Here is a 24,975-nt window from a genome sequence, read left to right on the forward strand (position 1 = left end):
GATACGGACTGGTGACTTGGCTGGGAAGACTAGCAGGCTCCAACGAAGTCTGTAAACGATTCATGAGCCTCTGGATGTCACCCACTAGTTGGGCGACTAGCTGCCGTTGGTTCGCCTGTTGCTGCCTCAGAAACTGTAGAGAGTGCTGCTGCTGCTCCAAGACTTGTCCTTGGGCGCGAGCAGCTAGATCTCTGGCATCCATCCCTGCTGTTCGGGGGTATTCGGCCGAGAATTCTGTCATGATCCACTGGGTCAGACAATGAGGGAGAACACTCGCAGGGGACGGACCAAGGCGAGAGAGTTTATTAACTCAAACAGGGCAGAAAACAAGGAAAAAGCAGCAACAGACTAACAGGGTTAACGATAAACAAAAGACAAACGTGACAACCAAACTGGGCAAACAAAAGAGCACACCTGTGGCTGGTGAGGGACGAGGGCTAGGCTAGCATGCTTCCTCCGGAGCTGAGGGATCCGCTGCCGAACCCAAACAGAACCGATACAATGATGGGGCTAGCTTACCAGAACACAGGCGATAACTAGAGCGCGCACCAGAGCTGACTTCCTTGACGAGAGCTTCACAACCAAAGCGAGGAGAGTCCAGCGCACTCCCATGAACAAGCCCCTGATACTCCTTACGGTGCTCTTATGACCGAGGGTGAGCAGGCAGTAGCGGTTTGGCAGCCACACTTGAGTCCCTAGACCGAGGAGGTTTAGCTGACATTAGCAGAGGCTGTTGGAGAGCCCAACGGATAATGCCAGCACTACGAGACACCAGATCCAACCCAGTGTTGACCTGAGATAACCAGAGCTACTGAAAGTTAAGTCAACTAAAGTCAATTCTCAGCACTGGCTGCTTGCTCTAGCCCTCCTTAAATGCACCAGCCCACAGGTGTAGCACATAAACCAAACGATGAACAGACACATGTCAAACACAACCTAAAACCAAGATGGCGACGATGGGTGTCAACACAAGAGTCCTTTTCAACATAAAAGTCCAGAACATAACTAAACATGACATGCACATGACAAGACTTTGAAGGGGGAGTTCTTGATCTCCTGTGAGCCGCGGCCCGAGACCGCCCCTGGGGCGGGCACGGTGGCGCGGGCGTGACATAAACATACTAGACCATCTACAACACACTTTTTTGGACTAGTACAGCCTGTTCCAAAAAAAACAAACACCCCAAAAACAAACTAAATTTTAACTAATCTATCTTAAAGAGATTAAAAGATATTGGGAAGGGAACTTGACAGAATTGACTACACATTAATGGTAAGTGAAGGGGAAAATAAACACCCAGAATGCAAATAGGTGGTGCCAGGAGCCAATGGAAAAGTTGTGAACTACTTTACTTGGCATGAACTAACAAAGTTGGCTCGTCAAACAATATGAGGTGTGTATAAGAGTGTATCCAAAAGGTTTGTTCTGGAGCTGCTTTGTGTAGGCATTCCCCCTTGGCTTTTAAACAATAAAATTATAATAGTAATAATAATGATGATCATGTTGATCATGCACATTGCTGCTCTCTTTGCTGCAGAGTATGGCTTCATGTCATTATGCTAAACTGCACACTGTAGGTGCTATAAAGTTTTACTTATATAAAGTTTTTACTTTAATAAAGTTTACTGTACTTAAATCTACTTTTTTCACTAGGAAGTAGCCTTTATTTCAAGAAACGTACCTAATAGGAATCTCTGCATTACTCCAAATTTCCCTCCAACAAAGCAACTACCTGGAATATATGTTTATGGTTTATGTTCTATTCTCTTGTCCTGTTACTAGATTCCTGTAAAGCTGCTTTGAGACCACATCAGTTGTAAAAAGGACCTCTGGCTGTGAGCAGGCAGCATGTACCGCCAGCTGCCAGCAGGGGGCCCAGCCAGCAAAGTAGGAAAGCTGGTGGGGTTGGAGCAAAGAACTCCAAGCCCCAGAATTCCTAGCGATAATCAACGCTAACCAGACCCACCTGTGTGGCACGGTATAAATACACCTAGCCAAACACACTTCCCCGTCGCACCTTTGTAGAGGGGCGAATGGTAACAGTGGGTTTATGTTGAGAAGAGAGAAGAGAAAAGAGAAAAGTGAAGTTTAAGCTGTGAACAGAAAAGAGAAAAGTGAACAGCTGTGAAAAAAAAAAGAAAGAAGTGAAAAAGAAAAAAGAGAAGTTTAAGCTGTGAACAGAAAAGAGAAAAGTGAACAGCTGTGAAGAGAAAAGTGAAAAAGAGAAAAGGAAAAAAAGAAGTTCAAGCTGTGAACAGAAAAGAGAAAAGTGAACAGCTGTGAAGAGAAAAGAGAAAAGAATTTGAGTTGTCTTTAGTTTGGTTTTCCTTTGTTTGTTTTCCCGCCTTTTTGTGTTGCTTACGATCAGTGCTTATACTGCCACCCCTCACCGCTGTGGTGGCCCAGTGGAAATACACTGGGCTCCCATTACCAAGGTTGGGAGTTCAAGCCCAACAGTCACCAAGCACACACCACAAAAGGAGTTGTCTCATTTGACAATAATAAAACAAACTTTAACTGCACTTGAGTCCAAACCCCACACCACACCGTAACACTGGCACTACTTATTTGTATACTGGGTGTCACTTTTTTCCTTTACTCACCAATAATGTGAAACCATTCACCATACCTTTCTCCATTTGTGCACAAGGTATACAGGGTTATAGTTTTATCTGTATAAAATGTTGAAAGAAAGAAGTGATTAAAGAAAGAAAAATCAATTGTATTTAAATTATCATGCAACTTGTCCATGTAAGACAGTTTGTGATTAGTCCTGCAGTAGGGAAATCCACAATCACCATAGCAAAGGGAGAGTGTTTTTTTTTTTTATATTTTTTTTTTTACAAAAGGTAGTTTGCAGTGTATATAAACATAAAAGCAAATCTTCTGAAAAACAGTATTAGTTACATGTAATTACACATAGGGGATAGAAAGATATTGCACAATGTAATGTTATATTGAAAGAACTCTTCTTTCCTGTAATTGTGTAGAGTTTTTGTGTGTGTGTGTACATAGATTGCTGGAAGCAGGGCTGGTTAAGTATGATGACAGCAGGAAGGTAAGACCTGCAATACAGTTCCTTCACACAATTGGGGTATAGCAGTCTGTCACTGAAGGAGCTGCACAGTGCTGCCAGAGTCTAATGCATGGAGTGGGAGCTGTTCTCCATCATGGATGCCATGCCAAAACAGTATTAGTTACATGTAATTACACATAGGGGATAGAAAGATATTGCACAATGTAATGTTATATTGAAAGAACTCTTCTTTCCTGTAATTGTGTAGAGTTTGTGTGTGTGTGTGTGTGTGTGTGTGTACATAGATTGCTGGAAGCAGGGCTGGTTAAGTATGATGACAGCAGGAAGGTAAGACCTGCAATACAGTTCCTTCACACAATTGGGGTATAGCAGTCTGTCACTGAAGGAGCTGCACAGTGCTGCCAGAGTCTAATGCATGGAGTGGGAGCTGTTCTCCATCATGGATGCCATGCCAGCTTGGCTATCATCCTCCTGTCTCCCACCACCTGCACTGGGTCTAAGAGGCTTTCGAAGACAGAATCAACCTACAACTATAAAGTTGTTCTGTTTCTTCTTGTCTGCCGTTGCGAGCCACTGCCACAGCAAATCACTCCAAAAAAAAGATGACAGATTTTACCACTGTGTTGAAGAAAGTTCTCAGAAATGACTTAAATTTTCTCAGTAGGTAAAGGTTTCGTTTAGACTGCAGATGGGCATATTGTAATGTTACATTGAAGGAGCTTTATTTCCTGTAAGTGCGTAGAGTTAGTGTGTGTGTGTGTGTGTGTGTATGTGTACATACACTGCTTAAAAAAATAAAGCGAACACTTAAACAACACAATATAACTCCAAGTAAATCAAACTTCACACTGTCCACTTAGGAAGCAACACTGATTCACAATCAATGTCACATGCTGTTGTGCAAATGGAATAGACAACAGGTGGAAATTATTGGCAATTAGCAAGACACACTCAATAAAAGAGTGGACTCTACAACCCACACAAGTGGCTCAGGTAGTGCAGTTCATTCAGATGGCACAGTGATGCAAGCTGTGGCAAGAAGGTTTGCTGTGTCTGTCAGCGTAGTGTCCAGAGGCTGGAGGCGTTACCAGGAGACAGGCCAGTACATCAGGAGACGCAGAGGAGGCTGTAGGAGGGCAACAACCCAGCAGCAGGACCGCTACCTCCGCCTTTGTGCAAGGAGGAACAGGAGGAGCACTGCCAGAGCCCTGCAAAATGACCTCCAGCAGGCCACAAATGTGCATGTGCAACGGTTAGAAACTGACTTCATGAGGATGGTATGAGGGCCCAATGTCCACAGATGGGGGTTGTGCTCACAGCCCAACACCATGCAGGACGCTTGGCATTTGCCAGAGAACACTAGGATTGGCAAATTCGCCACTGGCGCCCTGTGCTCTTCACAGATGAAAGCAGGTTCACACTAAGCACATGTGACAGACGTGACAGAGTCTGGAGACGCCGTGGAGAGCGATCTGCTGCTTGCAGCATCCTTCAGCATGACCGGTTTGGCAGTGGGTCAATAATGGTGTGGGGTGGCATTTCTTTGGAGGGCCGCACAGCCCTCCATGTGCTCGCCAGAGGTAGCCTCACTGCCATTAGGTACCTAGATGAGATCCTCAGACCCCTTGTGAGACCGCTGGTGCGGTTGGCCCAGGGTTCCTCCTAATGCAGGACAATGCTAGACCTCATGTGGCTGGAGTGTGTCAGCAGTTCCTGCAAGATTAAGGCATTGAAGCTATGGACTGGCCCGCCCGTTCCCCAGACCTGAATCCAATTGAGCACATCTGGGACGTCATGTCTCGCTCCATCCACCAACATCACGTTGCACCACAGACTGTTGGATGCTTTAGTCCAGGTCTGGGAGGAGATCCCTCAGAAGACCATCCGCCACCTCATCAGGAGCATGCCCAGGCGTTGTACAGAGGCCATACAGGCAAGTGGAGGCCACACACAATACTGAGCCTCATTTTGACTTGTTTTAAGTACATTACTTCAAAGTTGGATCAGCCTGTAGTGTGTTTTTCCACTTTTATTTTTTTTTATTTTTGTGATTTTGTTGTCAGCACATTCAACTTTGTACAGAACAAAGTATTCAATGAGAATATTTCATTTATTCAGATCTAGGATGTGTTATGAGTGTTCCCTTTATTTTTTTTTGTGCAGTGTATATTGTACATATACTAGAAAATGTATGTATTTACTCAAAGTAAGTGAAACGTGTTAATGTTATGCGTCCATCATAAGCTTGTAAAGAAACTTTGATCACACTCTCAAACAATATAGGTTTATTTTTTAAAATAAATATATTGCTATGAAGTACACTTTTAGTCCAATTAAGTTTATTTTAATTTAATACTTATTATGCCCCTGAGGTGCAGCTCTCAGTCTAAGGGATAGTAGGGACTAGATGAAAGAAGAGCAATAGGTGAGGCGGTGCACAACCCCAAACAAGTATTACACTGCATTTTTAATTTAAATACCCACAAAAACAGAACAAAACCAACACGTGTACATACAACATCAAATAAGTGCATGAACAAGTAATGTGGGAGACAAACCTAAGGAGGGGGAACGTGGACAGTACCAAAGCAAAGAAAAGAAACAAGATATCATTAAGCTGTATTTAAACACCCTACACTAAGGATAATGAACATACATGGGGTGGTACCTACCCTATTAGCTAGTCTGTCTAATGCAGAGAGTAAAGCCTACGTGTGCACAATGTATGTGTGTGCACCTGATCTACCGTCCTAAGGGTCAAACATACAAACTAGCAAGTGATGTATAGGACAACAGCTAGACAAAACGGGTAACTAAAGCCAAAAACAAATATCAAAACAAAAAAGAAGAACAAGGTTACAATAACTAATGAGACAAAAGGCATTAAAACAACAACCAGTACCCAAGAAAACCAAATTCCAAAAAACAACCAAACCGATGAGCACATAAAAAAAGGCCAACAGGGTCAACAACGAATGGCAGACTCCTGCACCTATAGAGAGAGAGAGCACAAGTGGAAAGAAAGACAAAAAGAACAAAAGATTTAAAACAATCAACTTGAGTTTACTTGTTTACCATTGGCAACTTGGTTCACTAGGTTATTTTTAGCCCTAGTAAAAAATAATGTATTTAATTGCATATAAACATACTGACATTTGCTGTAAATATTCCAGTAAGTAAATTTGAATCACACATTAAATCCAGTACTTGAATCAGCTGTTCAACAACAAGTCCAACAACATACATTGGGTTTGTAAAACTCACAACATTCACTCACTGTCTTAAGTAGGTTGTTTCTATACATTAATATTGATTTAAAAAAATATATAAATAAAACAGTAAGTACACTAAAGCATAAAAATGCAAACATGAAGGCTGTCCAAACATTTCTCTAAACATACTATTTAATTTAAGTAACTATGAACAAATATTAAAAGTTTAATTAGTTGCAAATGTTCTGTTTGTCTATATTCTTTCAAAAGCCAACAGGGCTGTCCAAAATTTCTACATGAGTGTTTATATTTAGAATGCCCAGCAAAATCCAAACAAATGACCACTGTAAGAGTTAATTAAACACTTGAGATTTTGCCATGTTGTGTACATTGATAAAAATCTAAATATTTATATAAAACTTCAAAAAAGCTACTCTTCTTTCAGGTGTGTTTGCTGCTGATCAAATTGGACCAGATCAGGAGACTGATATAAAAGAGGTAGAACCGGTTAAAATGCTCTTATGACTCAAATAGTCAATATGTTCTGCTCTACTGGTACAGACAGTATCCTAACAGAGCTCTACAGTATTTACTGTTTGGAAGTGCTCGACAATGAAGTGATAGCCACACTGCAGACCATAGATTTCAGTCTACTACATCCATTTCATCCACTGAGCTCACTGTTAGAGTAAGACTCTCAGACACAGCTCTCTACTACTGTGCTCTTAGAGATATAGTCCAGTAATACAAAGTCTCTAAGAAGCTTTACAAGTGTGTGCATGGGCCCTGCTACAGTGGTCAGTAGGCGTCTGCTCTAAGAATCGGCATGCCACGTTTGACTGATCTACATAGGACCTGTGTGAGTTGTGGCATTATTTGGAGTCAGCCCTAACTAAACTACAGCTAAAAGATCTCAGGACATTAGGCCACATAAGTATTTCTTTAGTAAAAGTAAAAGTGATTGGTGCCTCAATCACTGGAAGTTGAAGGTGGTGAAGATGGTGTTTCTTCTGTTGGTTCTTTCATCTCCAAATAAACTAACAAAGCTCTAGTGTTAGTGTTTTCAATGCAGCAGCGGAGTGAATGAAAGAACGGCAGCATGCATGCGAGTAAAAGTAGAAGTAGGAGAAAAAATAATAATACTCCAGTAGAGTACAGATACAGCATTTTAGTATTTAAGTACAGTAGTAAAGTAGTTTTACTTCGTTACTATACATCTCTGGAACCATTTGATACCTCTTAATGGGGTTGAATACAATAAAGAACTGCATTCGTCTGTCAATATAACAGACACACTGACAAAGGTGGGGTCTTTGCATGTTTGGCAACCAGCACCTAAATCACAGCTAATTATCTACAGTCAACTGGAGTCACCATAATCCCTCTGTGCTCTCTGGCTGTATTCATGATAATACTTGGTAAGTGTAATTAAATTATTATCTATATATAATATATACTGATGTATATTTATTGTTTGTTTTTGACTTTGTGGTGATGTTTGTGCAGATCAGTGATAAATTAGGCTAAAGAAAACATTGAGATCTCTCATTTTTAGTAGCTTTGTCACACTCGCATTTAGCATTTTTTTCCCCACCTAAAATCAATCCAAACAAAAAAAACTGAATGATACTGGAAATTAAATTCAGTTATACATCAACCATAAGATCCACTTACAGGGATCATATTGCTCTGTTACAAATCTTAATTAAATTTCAGATTTTTCTCATTTTCTATTTCCTAATGACATTAATGTAATCCCATAAATTCTATATTGACTTTTTAAAATTACTACAGGGGTTTCCAAGCCAAGATTTTGGACTTGACTGTGGGATCTTCATGCTTAGGGTGCAACACGTTTTATTTAATTAATTTAGTTTCTAAATATCTGAACTACAGCACAGTGTCATGATCCACATGGTCTGACAAGAATGGGTGAACACTCGAAGGGGATGGACCAAAGTGAGAAGTTTATTGTGGGACATAAACCATAAAACAAACAGAAAAAGCAGCAAGAATTACGTGGGGAAAAGAGGAACAGAAACAACAACCGTGACAACCAAGAGGGGCAAAACAAAAGAACACACCTGGGGCTGGCGAGGCACTAGGGCTGTGCTAGCTGCAGGGACTGAGCCTGAACCGCTATACGGAAACATAAACCACCAGGCAGAGCCTGGGAAATACTTTCAACTGAGACAAAAGAGGTGCGCTAGTCAGGCGCGCTGAACTTACATGACATGTGGGAGTGGGGAGTCAGCCGCCAAACCTAGACGACCGAACCGGTCCGACGGAGGGGAAGCTACCTGCCAAAACGAGCGTACGAGTTGCTCACTACCGGAGCTCCTGAACCTGAGCACGCTAAAAATGTGAAGCCTGGCGAGATCGCCTCAAACCTGCAGCAGCCCCCAAACGGACCCTAAGAATACTACTGCCTAGCTAGTTAGCTTACTATGCTCAACTAGCTACGGCCAGAAGAGTCCTCTAGATACAGACGGACTCACAGACTAGACCAGTGAACACTGAGTACCCAAGGGACATGAGTGTCCTGAGTGCATTGGTTGCACTAAGAGTAATTCTCAGCAACTGGCAGTTGACACTAGCCCTACTTAAATACACCAGCCCACAGGTGATACACAGTAACCAAACAATGCACGGACACATGACGCTAACACAAACAAGACACAAGATGGCGACAATGAGTGTCAATGTAAAAGTCTGTGTCAACATAAAAGTCCTGAAACATGACATAACCATGAAGGGGGGCGTGACACACAGTTGTAATATATAATAGAAATGATTCAAATGCTTCATTTGCAGTCTGCCTTTTAACTGGCATTGGATGCTTCTTTTGATTACACCATTGTAAGCACTTATTTAAGGAATTATTAAAGAGGAACAGATGTACAGATCATTTTCAACTGTAGTAAATTTTACTTACTTATTATTAAACATTAAAAATGTTGTGTCTACAGAATAACATGTCCTCTATGCGAAAATGGTGGTGCCTGCTTTTAATGGAAAACTTTTTAGATATGATTTGATAGCTTTAAAAATCTTGGACGGAGCCCATTGGATGGAGGAGTCCAAAGCTGTCCTGCAAGGCCACCATGTGCCGTTCTCCAGACTATAAAAATGCAAGCTGGTGGAAGTCGATCAAGTGCACTACAGAATTTCTGAACTGAATTGCAATTCTATACTATAATACTATAATGGCAACATACTTTGATGTTTGTGAATGGAATTGGTGATTGAGTGATTTGAGTCTTCTGTTTAAAGAGCCAGCAATCGTAAGGGACCCTTTCCATTGCTGTATAGTGGATTGAAAGAAATCACTCCCAGTTCCAGGGGCATATGACCAAGCTAAAATATCTGTCACAGATTGAAGAAGACTGCAAGAATTCCCTCAGTGAGGTCCTGAAGTAAGTTGACCCAGAGGCCAAGGAACCATTCCTGTTCGTATTTGAACACCAAGAATACATGGAATGTTTCTGGCAAGCCTGTGTTGACAAAGAGGGCCTCCATGACAGTTTTGTGATTATAATGGCCTATTTAATATAAAATATACTGCTAAAAAATGCTTATGGTTATAAAGATGGGTGAAAAAAAAATCTGTGAAGATGCACTTGCAGTTTCTCACCTAAAAAAATGTGCAAAATGTAGTCCAAAGGCAGGAAAACAACCTTTCTCTTGACATCAGCAAGGCCAAGGAGCTGGTAGTGGACTTCAGGAAACAGGAGAGAGTGCATCTCTATCAATGGGACCACTGTGGAGAGGGTCAACAGCTTCAAGTTCCTTGGTGTTCACATTACTGAGGAAGTTACATGGACAGAACACAGGTTTGGTCTGAACCCCCGCATATTCAGGATGTTCTACACCTGTACTGTGGAGAGCATTCTGCGGGCTGCATCACCAACTGGTATGGGAACTAAACCGCTCAAGACCAGAAAACTTTGCAGAGGGTGGTGCGCATAGCCCAGCGCACCATCGTGGTTCAGCCGCCAAACCTTCTGGATTTATACACCAGCCGCTGTCTGAGAAAGTCAAGGATGATTATCAAGGACTCCACCCACCCAAGCTGCCCAGTTTGAAGACCAGAAACAGTCGGTTCAGAGACAGCTTCTTTCCTCAAGCAATTAGGCTGCTGAATGAACAATAGCTTGTGGACTATGGACCTCATCTGTATCATCACACCTCCTCCCTGTACAAACACACTCTGCACACTACACTTACAACTGGAAACCCTTTGCACAGTCACACAGCACAACACATCATTATACTTTCCAAAATTAAAGTCATCTAAAAATTAAAGTCCAAAAGTGGATTTTTAATTTGTGTTTTTAGCCGTTTAGCTCAGTTTACCCCTAGTGAGTATTGGTGACATGATGGCAAGATTATTGAGTGTTTAATAGTTAATAATAAAAAAAAAACATTAGTTAGCAAATGCATAAACCGGCTAAGCTAAATTTGAAAGATTATAGTTACATAAGAGTTATTTGGTAATTGAAAGATTTGTCTGTTAAAGATACAATTTCGTCTGTTAAAGCCCTGGGCTAGAATAAAATCTGTACTTATTTATGTATGTATTTTAGATTGTAGCTGCTTCAGTAAGAGCAGAATTGCAGCCGGGATGAGGAATGAGCAGTGGGAATCACACTATGACCAATCAAAGGTGGCTTACCTTAATGTGCAAAAAACACTGGATGGCTGGTTCAAAAGAACAGTATCTATAATCCATTGCAGTTGCAGTGAAAAGTAAAAAATAGCTTACAGTTACATTTTTAAAAGAGTGATTGCAAGCAGGATTACATTACAGTTTAAACTGTAGGCATTACTCTTACTATGTTCGCTTCTAATCAAGGCTTCCCTATGCACTTGGCTGGTCTTTTATACAAATTTGCATTTTACCTTAAATGGTGATGCAGTATCGAATATTAACACCACAATGTAGCTGCTACATCATTTTAAGGTGGAATGTTAAACTAAAACAAGACACTGCCTTCAAACTGCACTTTTCTTTTTATGCTAAATTTTTATTGACTATTCAGGTTTAGTTAATAATATATGCTCAGGGTCAAAAATATTACATTTGATCTGGTCTGAAATGCAAGCCGGAGGCCCCTCACACACTATTTGATGCTGTCACCAACTGCTGATTCCAAGTGGTGTAGTACAATTAGGAAATGAGCCACCAGGAGCATACTGGAACTGAATTTAAGGGGAGCATGGAATGGACACAAATTACGCTTTTCTGCTGTTAGATATTACAAAGATGTTAAGATGTCTGCTGCAAAAGTTAAAAGTTTATTTGTCACATACATAGTGATATGGCATCATTAAAAAAAAATCTTTGGCAATTAACTTGGTCGTCCACATAGCAGGTTTTGCGAATACGTTACATGTACTTGGTGGGGCAGACTTCAGAGAGATCTCTCTTTTGTATCCCTCTGTTATGTTTACCTGGTGCAGGCAAACTCAGAGAGGGAGGTTTGTTGCTTTTCTATCACCTGTGTAGCCACACCCTTTTTATTCTTCTGGTGTTAAACTTGCATTGGGCATTGGGCATGGTGCTGTGGGCAAGGGTACCTACACTTCCAAAAGCTTGAAATCATTAAAAGTAGGCCACTGATTTGTGCTGCTTCAGCAGTGGACGGGCAAGTAGCACAAATGTAAGGAGGGAATTAATTGTGCTCTAAAATGTCAAATTAATAGTTAAGAGTTAAGTACATGGATGTGAGAGTTCGGTACAGGAAATATTTACATATAGTGGGGCCAAAAAGGTATTTAGTCAGCCACTGATTGTGCAAGTTATCCTACTTAGAAAGATGAGAGAGGTCTGTAATTTTCATTATAGGTACACTCCAACTATAAGAGACTAAATGAGGAAAAAAAAATCCAGGAAACCACATGTAGGATTTTTTAAAGAATTTATTTGTAAATTATGGTGGAAAATAAATATTTGGTCACCCACAAACAAGCAAGTTTTCTGTCCCTCACAGACCTGTAACTTCTTCTTTAAGAAGCTCTTCTGTCCTCCACTCTTTACCTGTATGAATGGCACCTGTTTGACCTTGTTATCTGTATAAAAGACACCTGTCCACAGCCTCAAACAGTCAGACTCTAAACTTAACCATGGCCAAGACCAAAGAGCTGTCGAAGGACACCAGGAAGAAAATTGTAGACCTGCACCAGGTTGGTGTGAATAAAGATCTCATCCTGTGGGGTCAAAATGATCATGAGAACGGTGAACAAAAATCCCAGGACATGGATCCCTACACAGAGGGACCTGATGAATGACCTGCAGAGAGCTGGGACCAAAGTAACAAAGGCTACCATCAGTAACACACTATGCCGAGAGGGACTCAAATCCTGTAGTGCCAGGCGTGTCCCCCTGCTTAAGCCAGTACATGTCCAGGCCCGTCTGAAGTTTGCCAGAGAGCATATGGATGATCCAGAAGAGGATTGGGAGAAGAACATGTGGTCAGATGAAACCAGAATAGAACTTTTTGGTAAAAACTCAACTCGTCGTGTTTGGAGGAAGACGAATGCTGAGTTGCATCCGAAGAACACCATACCTACTGTGAAGCATGGGGGTGGAAACATCATGCTTTGGGGCTGTTTTCTGCAAAGGGGACAGGCCGACTGATCAATGTTAAGGGAAGAATGAACGGGCCATGTTTAGTGAGATTTTAAGCCAAAACCTCCTTCCATCAGTGAGAGCATTGAAGACGGAACGTGGCTGGGTCTTCCAGCATGACCATGATCCCAAACACACTGCTTGGGCAACGAAGGAGTGGCTCTGTAAAAAACTTTTCAAGGTCCTGGAGTGGACTAGCCAGTCTCCAGACCTCAACCCCATAGGAAATTTGTGGAGGGAGTTGAAAGTCTGTGTTGCCCAGCGACAGCCCCAAAACATCACTGCTCTAGAGGAGATCTGCATTGCTACAAATCAAGCAAGTTTTGGTCTCTTACCTGGCATATTTTACATGGTAGGGTCTGTCACAGCTCATGATCAGAAATTGACATATGGGGAGAGATAATAATACATTTTAATAATACAATACAACATGTTAATAATGCATTTGGAATTAGTGCAAAATTGCATGTTCAAGACCTTGTATTTTTCAGTTATTTACATGTGAAATTATGTATATCTATACAGATAATATAGAAATCATGTCCACATGGATATTAATACTTTTTAAATATACATATGTTTAACTTGATAAAAACAGGCAGATGATTTATCAATTGAGTTGATGCTGATAATTTCACACATTACACTGAATATTCTTAAATGTATTAAAACTAGAGTGGAGTGGACTAGCCAGTCTCCAGACCTCAACCCCATAGGAAATTTGTGGAGGGAGTTGAAAGTCTGTGTTGCCCAGCGACAGCCCCAAAACATCACTGCTATAGAGGAGATCTGCATGGAGGAATGGGCAAAATTGTGCGTAAACCTGGTGAAGACTTACAGGAAACCTTGACCTCTGTCATTGCCAACAAAGGTTATGTTAGTAGGTATTGAGTTTAACTTTTGTTATTGACCAAATACTTATTTTCCACCATAATTTACAAATAAATTCTTTAAAAATCCTATAATATGATTTTTAAAATCTTTCAATGTAATTATTTTTTTCGCATTTTGTCTCTCATAGTTTAAGTGTACCTATGATGAAAATTACAGACCTTTCCCATCTTTCTAAGTAGAAAACTTGCACAATCAGTGGCTGACTAAATACTTTTTTGCCCCACTGTACACCCATCCCATTTGTTGGCTAGAGACTACATGCAATGACTAATTCCCCTGGAACCCCCCTGGAAACTGCATGTGAGAAGGGTGTCCAAAATGTTGTACATGCCAAAAATACAATGTCATTAACAACAATTTAGTAACTGTGCATCAATATTTGAAGGAATACATTTTATTTTAAAGATAATCAGCTACTGAAGTTTTTTTTTTTTTTTTTTCACATTTGCATATGAGTGTTCATATACAAGATGCTCAGCATAATCCACACAAATGACCACAGTAAGAGATTTTGCTATGTTGTTATACATTTTACAAAATATTGAAACATATCAAAATATTTATATTAAGCTCTGCTTGTTTGTTTCCTTTGTTTCTTTTTAAAACGTTGATTGTTATAATATTGTGCTGTTGACTTTGCTTGTGGTGCATTTATTTTTGCAATGAATTGCACTTCCTCAAAGACATAAAGCGTAGTGGAGCATCTCCACGGATCAGGCGTTTCCTGTTGCAGCTTCTCATATCTGCTCTCACTTCAGAGAGATTAACACTAACACACAGATCAGCTTGAGAGCACTGAGAGCTTAAACACACCACTGATTCTATCTGATCATATTCACAATGAAGAGAAACCTCCTCATCATTCTCATTATGGCATCAGGTACTCACTATGACGATATGCTTAAATATTTGGAAAATTTTCATACTTCAATTGATATTTCAATTCTACTTTTCTTTTAGCTGTCTTGGCTGCCGATCAAATTGCACCAGATCAGGAGACTGATGTTGCTAAAAAAGAGGGAGAATCTGTTACACTAAAATGCTCTTATAATTCAAGCAGTCAAAATGTTCGGCTCTACTGGTACAGACAGTATTCTAACAGAGCTCTACAGTTTTTACTGTATAGAGGTGCTCGAAGTTTAAGTTCTAGCCACACCGCAGACCATAGATTTCAGTCTACTACAACCAGTTCATCCACTGAGCTCACTGTTGGTGAAGTAAAACTGGCAGATACAGCTCTCTACTACTGTGCTCTTAGAGTTGGAACCCAGTGATACAAAGTCTCTGAGAAGCTTTACAAAAACTCACACACCTTCTGTTTGCTTTGAACACAAGAGATCAAAGTAATATTCAAACCACACTGTTTATCTGTTATACTGTCGCTGAAATGACTAGATGCAACAATACAGTTTGCAATACATAAAAAGTGAATACACAGGTAGTAGATAAAGGCTACAAATCAAGCAAGTTTTGGTCTCTTACCTGGCATATTCTACATGGTAGGGTCTGTCACAGCTCATGATCAGAAATTGACATATGGGGAGAAATAATAATACATTTTAATAATACAATACAACATGTTAATAATGCATTTGGAATTAGTGCAAAATTGCATGTTCAAGACCTTGTATTTTTCAGTTATTTACATGTGAAATTATGTATATCTATACAGATGATATAGAAATCATGTCCACATGGATATTCGTACATTTTTAATATACATATGTTTAACTTGAGAAAAACAGGCAGATGATTTATCAATTGATTTGATGCTGATAATTTCACACATTACACTGAATATTCTTAAATGTATTAAAACTAAACATACATGAATATATGTATAATGTATATAAGTTCAAAAAGGGTAAGACAGATCTCCTCTGCTACAATATTAAACACATATTATATCATATATTATATATTTATATATATATATATATATATATATATATATATATATATATATATATATATATATATATATAACATTTGAAATGTTTCATAACACAGAGACAGTGTGGCATTTATGGAGAGCAAAGAATGTTGAGCAGTATCAGTGTCGCTGACGACTTGAAGATCTGACTATAACAGCCTAATTAAAAGGAGAGAGAGCCAGAAGGTAACACAGAGACGGGAACACACTGCAACACTGGTGTTCATCTCCTCCACCATCCACAAACCTGAGTGATTGCGTGCAAGCAGCAAGACTGTGTTCATGAACCCCTGGACCTCCAACCCTTAGCTAAGGGGAAACATTAATGACCAAAACCTAAAGTAAACAGATGAGTTTTCACCCCCAGTTTTCTGAGACCCAAACATTATCTGGACAGTTATTCCAGAGTTGGGGGCTTTATAAGAAAAGGCTCTTCCCCCTGCTGAGGCTTACTGGATTTGGTGATGAGTAAGAAGCCAGCACCCTGAGATCTAAGTACCCTTGATGGTTCATAATATGTAATAAGATCTCACAGATACTCAGGAGCGAGAACATGTAGGGCTTTGTATGTTAATAGAAGAAGCTGCATTAGTCATCAATATCAAAAGCTCTTTTTTAAACTGGTCTGTATGGGAGGGGGTTAGATGAGATACAAAACATTTTGGACAAAATGCAAAACACTGCATATGGCACTAACCTAACACTGCCTATTCCACAATTAACACTAACCTAAACGTGAAGTATGAGGGTAGCAGCATCATATTGAGTCCAAAGCGTAGTGGAATTGCTCAGGGAACCATTGGATATATTTTAATGGGGATGAATACTATAAACAACTGCATTTGTCTGTCCTTAAAACAGACACACTGTCAAATGTAGAAGGAGTCTTTACATGCTTGGGAACTGAATCACTCCTCATTATCTAAACACTGGAGTTGCTGCAACTCCCTCCCAAAGCACAATCAGACACAAGTGGTTTTGAAGACTGAAGACTTCTTCATCAAACCATGATTGGGAAGCCAAATTAATAACACACATAAAATAAAGTACAAATTTAACAAAATACCTTGTTGCTGCTGGCAAGGAAAGGAAATAATCTTGGAGTCTTCTTAACTTTGTATGTACCAATAAAAATACTTTACCTTTTTTCTAAGAGCATCTCTTTTCTCAACCTGCATCTGACAGTGCCAGCTTGCATCTAACTCAGTTACGTTTACCAGACATAAACAGCTCAGTAGAAGTGATAAAATGGCATCAAAATAAAAATGCAGAATATTGCTCATACATTCTGACTTAGAAAATCGCTCTTATATAAACATGTAACCTTAATAGTGGCAACAGTAACACTCATTAAATCTTACAACCTTACTGTGGGATTTTTCACATGTATTAACTGTTGCAGGTATATTTGAAGCCTTTAAACGTTTAACATTACTTTAGAGACAATTACACAGAAACATTGTGAGTACATAAACAAAAATACTTAGCATAAAATGCAAAAAAATATATACTATGGACCATTCTAAATTGAATGCCAAGAAAAACATTAAGCATCTGCAAATGATCTGCTTCAAGTAAAGTGACTAGGTTGTGTACAGGTCTCTCTAGGAATACTAGATGGCATCACATTCTTGTTATTGGAGACGAACTGGTAAAGCCTTAATTTTCTGGTGGAACAAAGTTTCCTTGATTCTTTGATGAGCTGAATGGCTTTCAGTATGAACACTTGCCAGGCTGCGGTCTACGTAGAAATTAATCTGAATGAAGCATATGGTGTCTTTGCTGTATTGACCTTGCCCTGTTTTAGGCCGAAGTTGGCGCAGCCTGGAGACAAAGCTGCTCCAAACAGGTAGACTTTCATTCTGTAGTTTGAGGGTGTGGTTTCCAGATCGCCATACTCCCATAATAGGAATCATAAGTAATACTGGTCTTCCTTTTTAATGTAAAACTGGTGAAATATCTTTTAATCCTTTTATAATATTCTTTAATTCTTTTAATTTAAACTCAGGTGCACAGTCCTACAAGGATTCATTTTTAACCAGAGTGTATGCAACCGCATACATAGCAAAATCTTTATTACTGAATAAACACCTAAATCTACACAAATGAACACAAATGAAAAAAATAATTAAACACTGGAGATTTTTTTTTTACATTACATTCAAATATAAATATTCATTTTGTGTTTGCTTGCTTGTCATTTATTCCTTTGAATGTTTATTTAATTTGCATATTATAAGGACTATGCCTTGAATGAATGTCTTATTTACACTTTGCTCTTCCTCAATCACAGAAAGCACACTGAAGTAGCTCACCAGAGCAGGAGTTTCCTGTTGCAGTCTTTCATAACTGCTCTTACTTCAGAGAGAATCGCACTAACACACAGATCAGCATTAGAGCACTGAGAGCTTAAACACACTACTTATAGTTACTGATATTACATATTAAGAAATGCATTTGCTATACCAATATTATCAGTTTAAACATGTCTATGCTGGCACTGTTCTATCATCCTACTAAATACCTCAATAACACAGAGAAAAATAATTGATGAACATGCATTGATTCATCAGTCTTTTTAACACACTTTAGCAGGACTCAGTAACAGAAACTAGCCCTGGAATAAAAAATAAATAATGACAGTGATTTGTCAGTTTTTACTTGAGCCCAGTAACACTGAGATTAACTTATTCCCACAGTAATTTATCTGTCTGCTCATGCTTTAGTTGAGCACTGCAGAAACACTACATAAACTGTAACATAGCCGAATCTTGTGAAGAAACCATTTTTTAGTTGCTCTTTAAAATCAGTCTAATAAATGCGTGTTTCATGCTCTTTGCTGGTCATAATATGGTCAGTTTGAATATAGTATAATATAATACAGTTATTTTGTTTTTGTAATTGCTGATACAAAAAGTACAAAATGAATACATTTTTATCTGTGTAAAAAAACTCTTGATCTATTTAATTTAGTTCAGTGACAAATTAGGTTGAGTGGCAGTTGACTTTTTGTTGAACATTGGAGCTTTGGAAAACCAACCATCATTATACTGCTTTCAATAAAACATATAATTAAGAACATAAAAGATCATTTTTGAAGCTCTTTCCTCATGCCCAGATTGTTAATACTTCACCAGATTGTTAATACTTCAAACTGACCATGTTTGAAAAATGGAACCTTTTAAAGGTTTATTGCTAACACATTTAAATCAGTTACTAAACTCACTGGATATTACCTTAAACACACTGGCATGTTGGTTTTATTATAATGAAACCAACATGCCAGTGTGTTTAAGGTAATATCCAGTGAGTTTAGTAACTGATTTAAATGTGTTAGCAATAAGCCTTTAAAAGGTTCCATTTTTCAAACATGGTGGATGCAACAGGGATGGCCAGGGACAAAAAATCCCTAGACACTGTCCCAAATTGTCTGACCACAACCAGCATGTTTACACACAGTCCCTAGCAAAATACCAGTCAAAGCATCGATGCCAAATTACTTATAGAAGCACTTCATGTAATTTACTCCACAACGATATGGTATGGGCATATATAGCTGCAGTTGGAACCGGGTCAGTGGTGTTTATTGATGATGTGACTGTTAATATTGGTAACACAATGGATTCTGAAATGTATACAGTTATCATCTCTGCACCGATTCACTTTTGCTGTAAAAACAGATGAGACTGCACTTCACTGTAAAGATGGAAAATAAGTCAGCAGGAGATCGGTACTGTCTTTAATGTATGGAGACTTACTGTAGCGCATTAAGGCACTGTCTAAAATGGCTTGCAGCTTACTGAGAGTCCCTCTTTTTGCCACAACCTCTAGATAGACCAAGGCAAAAGTGTTTTACAGAACTACATTTCTCCTCTGAGCTGCACTTCTTTACGTTAACTGTAAAATATATTGACCTGTTCTTAATTGCTATGATGTGCCTGAGTATGTCAGTGGTTGAGTGGCAGATCATCTCTAATATAAAACTGATAAAGATTTCAATATTTTACTAGAACAGTTCGTTATTGATGCCTCATAGATGCTCATCTGACATTCAACTGATCTATGAACCGACAGTGAACGTCTATGAACTGCAACTAAATAGATTCTAAATGATTGGCTTACTCTAACCTTAACCTAAACTTTAAATTTACATTTACATTTACGGCATTTAGCAGACGCTCTTATCCAGAGCGACTTACAAAGTGCTTTGCTATTTACCCAAGAAAATCTTAGCTAGTTAGAATAGACTAATAATTCAAAAGATACCTCCAAGCTTAGACATTACTAAACACAATACAATAAGGCGACCATAGAACTATTCGTCCAAGTACTCTCTGAAGAGGTGGGTCTTCAGTCTGCGTTTGAAGACAGCGAGTGACTCGGCCGTTCGGACACCCAGGGGCAGCTCGTTCCACCACTTTGGTGCCAGGACAGAAAAAAGCCTGGACACTTGTCTTCCGCGGATTTTGAGGGATGGTGGGTCAAGCCGAGCCGTACTTGAAGCTCGAAGGGCTCTTGGTGCGGATCGGCTTTTGACCATTGCCATCAGATACGGAGGGGCTGGTCCGTTCTTGGCTTTGTAGGCCAGCGTCAGTGTTTTAAATCTGATGCGGGCAGCTACTGGAAGCCAGTGGAGAGAACGCAGCAGTGGAGTGACATGGGTAAATTTTGGGACATTGAAGACGACCCGTGCCGCTGCATTCTGGATGAGTTGCAGGGGCCTGATGGTGCGCAGAGGGAGACCAGCCAGAAGAGAGTTGCAGTAGTCAAGTCTGGAAGTGACGAGAGACTGAACAAGCACCTGGGTGGCCTCTCTAGAGAGGAAGGGTCGAATTCTCCGGATGTTGTACAGGAGGAATCTGCAGGACCGAGTTACGTTTGCAACATGACTTGAGAATGATAACTGATCATCCATCACTACACCAAGGCTTCGGGCTTCAGTAGAAGGAGTGACCAGTGAGTTCTCAAAGGTGATGGCAAGATCGTTTCTTGGTCCAGCAGTTCCCGGGATGTACAGCAGCTCCGTCTTGTAGGGGTTGAGTTTGAGATGGTGAGCCGCCATCCAAGACGAGACGTCGGCGAGGCAGGCTGAGATACGGGCAGAAACCTGTGTGTCAGACGGTGGGAAAGAGAGCATGAGTTGAGTGTCATCGGCGTAGCAGTGGTAAGAGAATCCATGAGAGGATATCACTTTACCAAGAGAGTGAGTGTACAGTGAGAAAAGAAGAGGACCAAGAACTGAGCCTTGTGGAACGCCAGTGGAGAGACTACAAGGAGCGGACGTGTCGCCCTGCCACGTTACCTGGTATGAGCGTCCCTGCAGGTATGATGCAAACCATTGCCATGCAGAGCCGGTAATTCCAAGACCGGCAAGGATAGACAGGAGGATCTTGTGGTCCACCGTGTCAAAAGCTGCGGAGAGGTCGAGAAGGATCAGAACCGAGGACAGTCTGGAAGCTTTAGCTGCATGGAGCTTCTCTGTAACTGCAATGAGAGCAGTTTCAGTAGAGTGTGCAGCTAAATCTGCACACTCAGAGTGTGCAGCTTTAAATCTTATCCTAAACCTATCCCTGAAAGCAAAAGATTAAGGTAAAGGTTAGGGTTAGGTGAATTGTCATTTGTACTTGTAATTTCTTGGAAGGAAATGGAATTTTATTTTAGGTTCCTTATTTGAGCACAGGGGCGGAGTCTGGGGATCGCCCGGGGGGAGAGCCAGACAATGCAGACCTGACACTCGGAGCTCAAGCAATGGCTGTATTTTCTGATGAACTGAGATCAGAAGATGGTATTTAAATCTACTGGTCAAATCACTGAGGCTGTATAACCTCACAAACAACACTCCATCACATTTAATAAGCAGGATAAGTGGACGTTTTTAGTTTCAGTATTTTCAGTTTTATATCACTGATGCAGTGTGTCATGACTTTCAAGCAGAGTTGAGGAATAAATCTAAAAACAGGTACGGGAGTAGCAGTGAATTGAAGTAGGAAAAGTTAGGAACAGCATTAACTAAGTAAATAAAAGAACAATAGATTTTTTTTAGTTTGTTTGTACAGTTTCTACTTGTGCACTAATACAGAATTGTGCCATATGTATTTGTAAAGAAGACTTTCTTTTAATATGTCAGTTGATAGAAGTCTATGACAGTTTTTCAAATGGTGTAAGGACCTCTAAACATTGAAAGACAGAAAAAAGGATGCAGATGTTTCTCTTTTCCTGCTTTATTTGCTAGGGAAACTAGGAGATGGGGAAACGAGAGCTGAGAGATCAGCTGCAGAACCTAAACGGCAAATGCTGAACAGACCTGGTATTGAAGCTTGACCATGAACGGTATCACTGGATAAACAAGCAAACCTCATCAGATGCTAGAACCTTCGTGACGATCAGACGGAGTCAAGCAGAAGCTGACCTAACACTATCCAGATATCGGAAGATAACCTCTCAGACAACCTCGAGGTTCTTGGACTGTAAACATCAAATCCATTTCTCAGCGTGGAGTCTAGGGTGGAAACCCCTTAAGTACCCCCAGCCTCAGGTGAATCGCATCAACTAAACAAGAATCAAACACTGAACATGAATCAAAACACATGAACATGAATCAAAAGACGTGAACCTGAACAAGAACCGAACACTGAACCGACAAATACACAAGTTCTTGTGTGAGCCTGTGGGCGGTGGCTCGGCATCGCCCCGGGGGAGGGCGCGATACCGAGGGGCTGACAGATGCTCAGCAAAATCACAACAAATGAGATTTTGCTGTGTTGTCACACCTTTTAGAAAATACTGATACATATCAAACGTATATATATAAATAAAGCACCTGCTTTTTTGTTTCCTTTTTTATGTTTAAAATATTGAGTTTTATGATTTTCTGCTGTTGACTTTGCTTGTGGTTCATTTATTTCCTCAAACACAGAAAGCACAGTGGAGCATCTCCCCAGAGCAGGAGTTTCCTGTTGTAGTTTCTACTAACTGCACTTCAGAGAGACTCACACTAACACACATCATTAGAGCACTGAGAGCCTAAACACTTCTGATTTCATCTGATCATATACACAATGAAGAGAAACCTCCTCATCATTTTTATCATGGCATCAGGTAGTCACTATCAATCTATCAATCATGTGCTCAAACATTTGGAAAATTTAGTTTTCAAACTTTTCAAATATTTTGATTATATTTTTCTTTCAGGTGTGTTTGCTGCTGATCAAATTGGACCAGATCAGGAGACTGATGTTGCTATAAAAGAGGGAGAACCTGTTACACTAAAATGCTCTTATGATTCAAGCAGTAAATATGTTCTGCTCTACTGGTACAGACAGTATCCTAACAGAGCTCTACAGTTTTTACTGTATAGAGGCGCTCGGTGGTAGCCAGGGGTGGTAGCCACAGGGTGGTAGCCACTCTGCAGACCGTAGATTTCAGTCTACTGCATCCAGCTCATCCACTGAGCTCACTGTTACAGAAATAAGACTCTCGGACATAGCTTTCTACTACTGTGCTCTTAGAGTTGTATCCCGGTGATACAAAGTCTCTGAGAAGCTCACACCTTCTGTTTGCTTTAAACACAGGAGATCAAAGTAATATTCAAACCACACTGCTTATCTGCTCTTACCCTCTCTCTGAAAATAATTTCAGGCAGTAATACAATTTGCACTAAATAAAAAGTGAATACACATATTGCAGACAAAGGATACAAATCAAGCAGGGCACATACATTTTGTATCTTTCCTGGAATATTTTCAAGACTAATGTTCAGACATGGATGTGTATAGAGAGATAGTTACTGATGCAGTGATATAATTCAGTTCCTTATATTTTTCAATCATTTACACATAGAATTTGGTATCGTTCTCAAATGGATTGGAAGTAGTGCAACAATGTAATGTAACAAATTAGGTAAAAACAGGTGAATACTTTTGCAAGGCACTGTATATCTATATATGTGATATGGAAATCATTTTCACATGGATACAAATCATTTTTATTATACATATCTTGTTTTACTTGACCAAAACAGGCTGATAATTTATCAATATTCATGTTAATAATTTCACACAGAAGACTCAATATTCTTAAGTGTATTTGATATAAAAGAAGAAAAAAAACATACATGAATATAACTGAATATACATTATACATCCATATTTTGTCATGACCAGACAAAAGCCCACTCTCTTTGGATATTATGTGAACTGTAATTTAGAAACCCCTATAACATATCATATCCACTGAGATATCCGATTAAATAAGAGAGAGTTGCGAATTGTGCAATGTGAGCTAGAAGTCCAGTATGGTTGTAGTGGTGTTGAAAAACAACCGTGACCTACTTGACGTTTTAAACACTCAGATGTAATGCCTGAAACCTGCCAGAAGAGAGCAGACTTGACTTATGCAGTTACTAGGAGACAGTTTAATAAAATAACATTTTATTAAAATAAAAATACACAAGGTAAATCTTCTCTTTACTTTCTTAATATGTTTGTCCTAAACTAACATTCTTCTTCAAATTAACTGTAAGTGGAAAACAGTGTGTTGGTTGAATTCACTGTCTAACATGGATTTTAGTAACATATCTGAAAATAAATCCATGACATCAAAACTAACTTTGAACCTCCACATTCTCTTCTCAATTGTCTTTCCTCAGCAGCTTCAACAATATTTCAGATGCAGATCACAGCTGCAATGAAGTGACATTGAAATAGAAAATTGTCTTCAAATTCCCACAAAAATAAAAATAAAGAAGGAATTAATCTCAATTGCTGAGATATGATGTGTGATGCTGTAATCATAAAAAAGGATACAAAATACTATGTTAGATTCTTCTTGAAAAGCTTGCGGTTCTCAAGAAAAAGGGTTTAACTAAAAGGACTGTGTAAAACACAGATCTCAATCAATGTCTGTATTATCTGATGAAGTGAGATTAAAGATGAGAGTATGAATGAGTGAGTATTGTTGTGCACTAGGATTGGGTAAATCTAGAAGATGTAAAGTACAGTCCATATACCAACAAAAGAACAAAACTGCTATTATCGTCTAATGTTGGAGATCTGACTCGCTACAACCATCTCACTTTTTACAACTGATGTCACATTCTCCTGAAAATTAAGCTATTCTTTGTTTTAATGTTTATTTAAGATCCAGATAATTCTTTATTAGTCCCACAGTGGGGAAATTCTCTAATTTTCAACACAATACAATAAAAGTCAAAGAGATAAACCATAATGATGATGTATCATATCAATATTAAATCAACTATGATATTTT

The 24,975-nt window shown here is 39.5% G+C and overlaps 1 gene segment (V, D, J or C); it reads left to right on the plus strand.

Moving 5' to 3' along the window:
• The first annotated feature begins 14,615 nt into the window (after window positions 1–14,615).
• Window positions 14,616–24,975, plus strand: part of LOC140562781 (T cell receptor alpha variable 3-like) — a 30,847-nt gene continuing 20,487 nt past the window's right edge. The window contains 3 exon segments of the V gene segment in view: window positions 14,616–14,655; window positions 14,736–15,034; window positions 19,175–19,248. Coding sequence covers window positions 14,616–14,655; window positions 14,736–15,034; window positions 19,175–19,248 — 413 coding nt within the window.

Source organism: Salminus brasiliensis, chromosome 9 (assembly GCF_030463535.1).
Source record: "Salminus brasiliensis chromosome 9, fSalBra1.hap2, whole genome shotgun sequence".
NCBI lineage: Eukaryota > Metazoa > Chordata > Actinopteri > Characiformes > Bryconidae > Salminus > Salminus brasiliensis.